This window comes from Papaver somniferum, chromosome 2, assembly GCF_003573695.1.
Source record: "Papaver somniferum cultivar HN1 chromosome 2, ASM357369v1, whole genome shotgun sequence".
NCBI lineage: Eukaryota > Viridiplantae > Streptophyta > Magnoliopsida > Ranunculales > Papaveraceae > Papaver > Papaver somniferum.
Window position 1 is genome coordinate 75113407 of NC_039359.1, and position 8795 is coordinate 75122201.

General features: G+C 37.6%; 1 protein-coding gene across 1 annotated transcript; it reads right to left on the bottom strand.

Moving 5' to 3' along the window:
- Positions 1-5024: 5024 nt before the first annotated feature.
- Positions 5025-8432, bottom strand: LOC113348069 (protein CHUP1, chloroplastic-like). Its single transcript, XM_026591771.1, has 4 exons — positions 7798-8432; positions 7583-7680; positions 6239-7015; positions 5025-6109 (listed from the first exon to the last, which is right to left on the bottom strand). The coding sequence occupies exons 1-4, from the start codon at positions 7991-7993 to the stop codon at positions 5180-5182; spliced, it is 2001 nt and encodes a 666-aa protein (XP_026447556.1). The 5' UTR covers positions 7994-8432; the 3' UTR covers positions 5025-5179.
- Positions 8433-8795: the final 363 nt, after the last annotated feature.

Below are 8795 nucleotides of genomic sequence, written 5' to 3' on the forward strand. Positions count from 1 at the left end.
AAGTGTCAATCAATTCAATCACAATCCAAAGACCGGATTCAAGAACTGATTGAACTTACGCACAACCTGTGATATTTCAATGATTGAAATGGGAGTTTAGAACGATTAACCATGATTGAATATAAGCACAGTATGCGTACTTGCATATGTGTTGTCCAAGACCGACAATCTAGTACGCATACCTGTATGCGTACTGGTTGGTCGGGTGAAGTCCGGGAGCTATAGTATGCATACCCGTATACGTACTAGCGAAGTCAATTGAAGTCCGAGAACCTTGGTATGCGTACCTGTACGCGCATCATATTCAACTGAGTTTTGGATGTGAACGAAAGTATGCGTACCCATTTGTATACTGGCAAACATAGTCCATGTCCGGCTACTTAGGTATGCGTACCCGTTTGCATACTTGAGTGGGTTATGTTCTAGAATCAGTTGTGCCATGAACTAATACATTTATAATAAGGAATGCAATCTTTTACAAAACGTGGATATAATGTTCATGAATTGATTCGAGTGAATAAAACCGATTTTGCTTCAATTATGTCTTGTATACTTCTATGAGAATATAAACAATTGAATAACTCTATAACTAGTTTCATTTGAGTCATTTGAACTAGTTGTGATTAAAATGAATAAGGTTGATATGAAAGTGTTCATATGTCTAACTTCGGTTAATTATTGTTGAGCCAACCTGGTGTGCACGTTTAGGTACGGTTACCCATATTTAAACGAAGGTACATTTCATTTGTGTGTAACAAGCTAAGTCAATCTAACAGTTGAAATATATTAGCTTGAATCTAATCAGGATTTCATCTAACAGTGAATATTGATTGCTTTGTTCCAAAGCTATCTAACCCAGATTTAAAGACTATATAAGGGAGAACTCTATCAACTGGGATACCTAATCCCCACACCTCCTGTGTGATACTAGTTGCGACTAGAGTCGATTCTCCTTTAACCTAGGTTTTTCCTAAAACCCTCATAGGTTAACGACTTGAAGACTTCATTAGGATTGTGAAGCCAGACCCAACTATTTTCTCTGTAGTTTCGTGTTATGATCTTACTTTGTTCTATCGTATTGAGTACTATCTTTTCTAAGATTTGCTCGAGATTTATCTCCAATAGGTAAGATAAAAGAAGTCACAAACATCTTCGTCTCATCGTTTGTGATTCCACAATATCTTGTTTCGCTACCATACAATTAAGATTATTGTGAGGTGATTTATCAATTGGTTCCTGTGCACCTTGATTTATCAAAAGACGGAACAAAACCTTATAGGTATTTCTGTGGGATAGATTTGTTTATCGAGTCTCCGACTTTGGGTTGTAGCAACCCTTAGTTGTGGGTGAGATCAGCTAAGGGAATAAAGTGCGTAGAGTCCTGCTGGGATTCAGAGACATAAGGAGCGCAACCGTACCTTGACCAGTGTGAGATTGGTTAAGGCTCAACTACATTCAAGTCCGAAGTTAACTTTTAATAGGCTAGTGTCTGTAGAGGCTTAATACAGTGTGATGCTCAAAGCTGGACTAGGTCCCGGGGCTTTCCTGCATTTGCGGTTTCCTCGTCAACAAAATTCTGGCGTCTGTGTTTCTTTTCCGCGTAATATTTTCTATATAATTGAAATATCACAGGTTTTGCGCAAGTTCAATCAATTAGTGTATTCGACCTTTGGGTTGTCGATTGAAATGATTGACACTTGGATATTGGTTTTTGATACCGTCCAAGTTGTTTCATATATTAATCAGGCTCACGGATTTCTATCTGTTCGATTTGCTGATTACATTAAGAAACAAAGATATAATTCTTTGATATATTTTTTTCTAAAGATTGAGTCTGACTGTCTAGTTGATTCTCTTGAAAGTATATTGGAGTTAATCCATACCGATTGCCGAAACGAAATATTGGTTGTGGTTGCTAGACCGCCACTTTTTCAGAAATGGACAAGTGCCCCAATCCGTCACAATAGAACACAATTCAATGAGAAAGTGATCCGAAAAAGGTCATGCATGCCGCCTAATGTTAAGATTTGAAAAATCCTCCTCCCAATTCAAGGAAAATAAGAACTGATCAATTCTAGTCTTCTTGTTAGGCGGTCTACTCCATGTGTACTTCACTCCGGAAATCGGAAAATCCATAATATCGAGATTATTACACAATTCATTAAAAGGTTTCATAGAGTTTGATCTCCTACGACATCCCATTTTTTCACCCATGACCCTAATACACCAATACACCAAGGCAAACCATCCCAATAGCCATGCAAAGTAGCCAACTTCATACGAAATGTTTTCTTTTCATTCCCATTGCAAGGACCATAAACACCGGTAAGAACCCATCCAAAGTTATCCTTCACATTACGACAAGAAATACTAATTGTATAAATACTTTCTAAAACATTAACCACTTCAATCATATTCGAATTCAATATCAACAAAATACCTCTGAATCTTCCTTACGAATTTAGAGAGATCCACTTAGAAGGAGTTGTTAACGCACTATTTGATCCGAACAACTAAATAAGCTTAGTTTCTTGAATTATAAGAGTAGTAGGTTTCCAACGTTTGATAAGCTTCTTATGTTTAGAGCGCCTGTCTGGGTCGTTAAGACCATTGACATCCCAAGATAATATGTTAAACATTAAAACCAAAAAATACCAACAACAAACAAAAAGCACCGGTTCATTTCCCATCCGCCATTCCCCCTCTTATTCATCCTTAAAAGCATTTGCGTGAGTTATGAGAGTCTTAATAACCCAACGTGGAAATTAATTTCCTCACTTGTGAATACCACACCCGAATCATCACCACTATCTTTTAGTTTACCCAAAAAATTATCAAATTGCTTTGCCAATGCACTACCCACGATTACATCGTCATCATGATCTTTGCTTAATTTTCTTCCACTACCACTGGTTGATTGCGAATTTTCTTCAATTTCTTTACTTTTCGCAACATCACCTTAGAGTTTAGAGAGCCACAGTTAACGGAGCTTGACGTAGAAGAATTTTTTTTTGCACAATCAAGAATTTTTTTCCTTCAGTTCTTTTCTAAGAGCGTCCATAATGGACGAGTAAAAGCTGGTGTAAAACTAAATCTAGTCGAAAAAACAATCGCAATGAAACGGAGTAAAATTAAATTTGGTTGTTTTTTGGGGGTTTCGGAGTAAACTTGGTTTCAAATCTGGAATAAAACTATATATAGTCGTGCGGAAATTAAAAATGCATCTGATATCAGGCGTAACTATTATCTACGTTTGAGACGGGACGTAAGTTTAATGTCCGTTCCATGATCAGACATTGGTCAGGCGTTCAACAAAAATCTGCTCCATATAGGAGGTAAGTTTAATGTCCGCTCCATACGCCCCATCAGGCCTAAGTTAAAGATGCGCCCTTTCAGGGGTAAATTTAAATGTTCGCTCAGTTTTTCGTAGAGATTAAAACTACGCCTGACTATAATTCACTCCTGCATTATTGTGTTTAAACACCTGCAAACCCAAAAATATTTAGTTTTACAATATTTCTATGAATTATTATAAAGAACATTACATTAACTTGTTGGAAACCTAAGAAGCTAAGCTCTAACGACATATTACTACATTAATTGAACAGGTTGCCGTGCTAATCTACATTGTTTAGTTTTTGGTTTGAATTTTTGTTGTTGGTATGGTTGTATGATTGTGGACACTCTAACACTTCTAACTTGAGAGGATTGTGAATTATGTTTGGCTACCATTCTCAAGCCCAAACCCAGGAACATATGATAGGGAATCCGACTGACCCGGATTGGGCCCAATAATCGTCGTTATTGAATTTTTACTCTTCAAATTGAATTTTTACTCTTCAAATATCTGTTTACAGCTTTACCCTGGACACGTGGCGCCTTGTCAACCCCTCTCCATCTTTTGTCGTACATAAGAAACTGACGTGTTGCCCACTTCCTTTTTTATCTCAGAAGATTGAAACTAAACGAAAATTGTGAAGCACTATCAAGCAACCAAAGTTACTAAACAAAGAAAGATTGCATTCACATTATTGAATACCTTCAAATTTCTTACAAAGCTTTGTATGTGCAGGACCACCAAACTAACAAATACCCATGCATCACCATATTTTCATAATTCAAAATGACGCCTACAAAAAGGAGGGGAATGGTGTGAGCAATGTCAAGAAATAAACAGTAGTAAGAGAAGATAAGAGAGAGTGGAAGTGAGATCGAAAGAAGACTAGAAGTTCAAATGGAGACAAACAGAAAGGTGTTCATTTTCCTCATCATGATGATCATCATAACAATCTCTCGTAGCAGTGAAGTTGAAGGAGGAATATAACCTATGACGAACAACACTCTCTTTCACAGTGGTGAAGCTGGCAAGGAACAGAGTAAGTCGACCCCCTCCCTTTAATGAAATCCAGTTTTAAGTCAAATCACTCTCTGAAAAAATACTAACACTTTTTGTTCTTCTTTTTCTCGTTAATAATGCAGTGGTTTACAAAGCGCAGCCTCAACGTAATGACAGTGGACTTGGAAATTGTAATTTCTTAGGTTCTTGCAAATTAGGGGGAATGCGCTCTGTACACATTTATGCACCCAACAGAATTTCGAGGATGGCTTCTGTGCCTCTTACCATGATTCGTATCAGTGTTGCTGTTACGAGTTCTAGGATACAAATTTGGTTAAATGCTATGAAGTGTTTTATTTTATCTGTTTTAGTTATGCTTGCTTGTTGTCTTTGCTTTCAAGTTAGAGTCAAGTATATGCAGCAAAAGTAGGTCTTCATGTTGCTGCAATACTTTGATAGTTTGGTAGTGTAATTTGCTTTTGAACTAAAGCCATGTTGGCTAAGAAGGTTGGAGTGTGTACTGTGCAAGTAATGAATGAATGAAAGGCGGTGTTTAAGTAAAACTTTTGCCTATTTTACTTGGTATAAGAAACTTTCTTAGTGTGCAACCATCCGTATGGCCTTCTACATCTCGTCTCAGTCCTGCCGTAGAGGCCCATTTGCACATTTAAAAAGCAAAATTTACCTATAGCTGTAACTCTAAAAGCTCTATTGATTTACAACCCACATGCCGTCGAAGAAATATAAGACGAGCAATCGGGGTAAGAACAAAATTCTGAATATATACTACTAACCGCAAACCATATTACGATATATGCGTATGATTTAAAATACACTTGTAAATCAAAATGAGGTATAGGATGCAGCTCTTTTGCGTGGGGTTGAGTTTCCACTAGAATCTTTTAAAGCTTCTGCAAATTTGATCAATTCTAGCTTCTCAATACCATCTGCGTCTTCTTCATCCAACATATTTTCCTGCAAAGGAGAATTTCCGGTTCTCAAAACCATTCTTTTTGACGTATAGGAAGGTCCGACATCACTATTTCTTCTGCGAAGTTCCCTTACATCATCTAAGCTTAGTGTCCGTAACCTTTGCATGTCCAAGGAAGATCTCATTGTACTCTGAGACAGCGGCGAGGTTTTAGTCCCGCTCTCATCTGTTTTTGCATCAACATTTGTTGCTGAATGGCTTGAGGTACTACAAGAATATGTTCCCACCATTTCATCATATGAACTTGCTGAAACAGATTCTCGTCTCGCTGAGGCAGTATAGCTTGTAGAGTTTCTCTCAGCTGATGAATCACGGTGTTGTCCATGTCCGTGCTTCCCATGAACTAATTTCTTTAGTTTCGAAATGAACTTTGATTTGGATGAAGTGTGTGATTTTGTGGCAGAAAGATCTACAGAAGAATCATCGAAGTCACAAGATTCTGTGAGGTTTGAGTCTTGAGAAGATGACCAATATTCAAAATCAAAGTCCATTAGTCCAATGGATTTGTCGCCGAGTCCCTCTGAATTTGCATATTCAAGAATCAACTGCTTGGCTTTCGCTTCTGACCTGGGGCTCAACGTTTTGCTTAGGTCTCTTGCTACTGTTTTTCCTGGTGTGACCTGATAATTTCGTAGTTCATACCGTAAGCACGCATTCAACCACCTCAAATAGACTAGCTCCTCTACATCAGCACATCGATTTGCTTGGAGTCGTTCAATTTCCTTCGCTAATTCATCATTTTGTTCCCTCAAACGATGGTTTGTTTCCTTCAATTCTTCGGTCTGCATATGAAAATGTCCCACAAGGTGGCGTGGTTAAATGTAGTGTAAGAGTAAGAAACTAAGTTGGGTTGCAGGATAGAAGTCAGTGCAAATGAAGATTTTCACATAATGATTTGACGAATGGATTACCTCTGGGACCTCCAACACCGACTCGGCCAGGATTTGGGTGGACTCTAGCCTTCTTTCCAACTCTGCATTTTCACGTTGCAGTCTAAAATTTGCTCTCCGGAGTTCAGGCGCCTCGTCCTCCAACTCTTTTAAACGCTGCAACTTCTTTTGCAATTCTGGATCATTCCAAACAGCCCTATACTCCTGATCTTGCAAGTTTGCAACCTTTTGCTTAAGTGAACACAGTTCTTCTTTATTATGCTCACCATCGGACCTAATTTTCCGCTTCAACATCTTTATCTTTGCTCTTGCAGCTTCAAGTTCAGCCAACACTCTAGAATAATCAGCTACTTGTGCCTCCAATCTTTGATTATCTCCTTGCAATGACTCAATCTTGAGTGTAAATAGTTTAGCCTCCATTGTGTTAATCTTCAATCGATTTTGAAGCTCCATTACTGCGGTTTCCTGTTCTTTAAGACCATAATATTCAAGAAGTTGTATTTCAAGATTTCGCTCCCTTTCTCTAAGGACTCTGACCATGTTCCTCAAGTTAATGAGCTCTTGGTCCGTTTCCCTCTCTGCTAGTCTTTTATACGTAGGCGAGGCTACTTCTTTCCTTGGCGAAACACCGTTGCTGTTGTTTCTTGGAACTTCAAAATCCTTGTGCACAATCTCGTTGAATTCTGGCAACAAGTATCCTTCTTCTTCCCCCGAATGTTTGCTATTTGTACTCTTTGGAGATATCCCAACCGTAGTAGTATTTTCTGTGGTTATTACCTTCTGGTGTGATGCATCTTCCTGCAATAAAAACCATTCTTCGTCAGACACAAGTATTTCGATAATTCACAATGTCCGAGAAGCAGCAACAACGTTAGTACATGTTTATCATGTCCCTATTAGCTGAATGCACGAATACTAGATGTTTTGGGCAGATAAAGTTCATAACTACGCAATTCGCTAAACCGGACTAACGGTTTAATTCATTCACAATCTTGTACCGTACAGATCCTAAAGAAGATATAGAACAAAATTGGAGAAAGCAGAAGAATATATAAAGCAGAAAGCAAAAGAAAGCCATGTTGAAGCATATTGCAGGGTGGAAAACATGTTTTATGCCTAGCAAACATATGCAGTTGCCAAACAAGAAAATTTGCAAGGAAAATGAAATTTAGCCTGAAGTGTGTGTCTAAGTTAAATTAGGCAACACAGTTGAATGGGAAAAACAAGCAGAAATGGCAAATGGCCTTTCGCAATTTCCGATTACGACCGTTAAAGTTCACGATCAACTTTCCACCTTCAGGGAACAATAATTGGACTCATTGCATAAAGAAAAACTTCATTAAATCTACAGAAGCAGCAATTTACCATTTCATGTTGAACGGAAACATCACAGGAGGAAGGCGTAGCCGGAAGAGATCGAAGCTCCCCTACTTTACCCCCAACATTAATCTTACCTACCATACCTGAATACAAAATTACAAGAAAATTTTATCAGTAAAAAACTATATCCCACCACCATTAAAAATCAAAAGAAAAAACAAAAAACAAAAAAAATTGAAAAAAAAAGCCAAAAATGAAACCTGAAGAAGAAGAAGCAGATGGAGACGGTGGAGGAGTAATTGATTGATTCAATCTTCTAATTTTGAACTGAGAATATACAAATCCAGCAAAAGACAAAGCAAATGCAACCCCTAGTTTCACCAACAGAGGTCTTATATCTTTCTTATCTTTCATCATTTTAAAAATCAACCCGAATTTCTTCTCCTCAATATCCATGACTCACCATTTTCCAATCACAATAAGTTGCAGTATAACCCAGACTTGATCTGTGTGAATATTTGGATTATGAATGAATGAAAATGCAGAGCAATATACAGAGAAGAAGAAGAAGAAGAAGAAGGGAGAGCAAAATTAGAGTCAATCTGGTAATAATTGTTAATTTCTGTATTTGTGGTTGGTTGACATATAGAAGAAGTAGTTGCGTATGGAACTGGAATTAAGATGAAGACGATAATGACTTTGATCAGAATATGTTGTTACTACAACAGAACAATAATTAAGATAATCAAATCTTGATTATTTTTGGATGAGTTTGGTTTGTGAGAAAACCTGGTCGTCCGTTTAAAACGGGGGGTTGTTTTCTGTTAATTCTTCTTCTTCTTCCCTCCAAATGTTTAGAATAAGGAGAAAGAAGACAAGACAGAGGTTGAGTATTAATTTTGTCATTACAGACTTTATATATACAAGACTGTATTTTATTCCTGTTCTCAGATACGCCAGCGAAAGTAGGTTGAGGGTGTCGTCTGACTCAGAGAAGGGAGAACAAAATCAGATGAATCACGTGACAACAATATGTTCAATTAATTTTTTTTACTGCTTTTCTTTCCGACCCTAAAAATCACTCAATTTTAGAACAGAGACTTGCACCTTGTACGTTTAGATCTGACTCAATGTTTGACTCAGCTTCAGTCTTTGCGGATCTTTTGTTATTTCATTTTGCTAACTCTGATGTACTTGAACCAAATATATTATTTTGTCTTATCTTTTGAGTCGTTACATTCCTTCTGATCAAATGTAT

Bases quoted from the DNA above. Each gene is read 5' to 3' on its own strand.
- LOC113348069 (XM_026591771.1), bottom strand. From the start codon at position 7,993: ATGGATATTGAGGAGAAGAAATTCGGGTTGATTTTTAAAATGATGAAA. The intron at 7,681-7,797 runs GTTTCATTTTTG...TTTTGTATTCAG, and splicing joins ATCTGCTTCTTCTTCTTCAG to GTATGGTAGGTAAGATTAAT. The intron at 6,110-6,238 runs GTAATCCATTCG...TTTCATATGCAG, and splicing joins CGGTGTTGGAGGTCCCAGAG to ACCGAAGAATTGAAGGAAAC.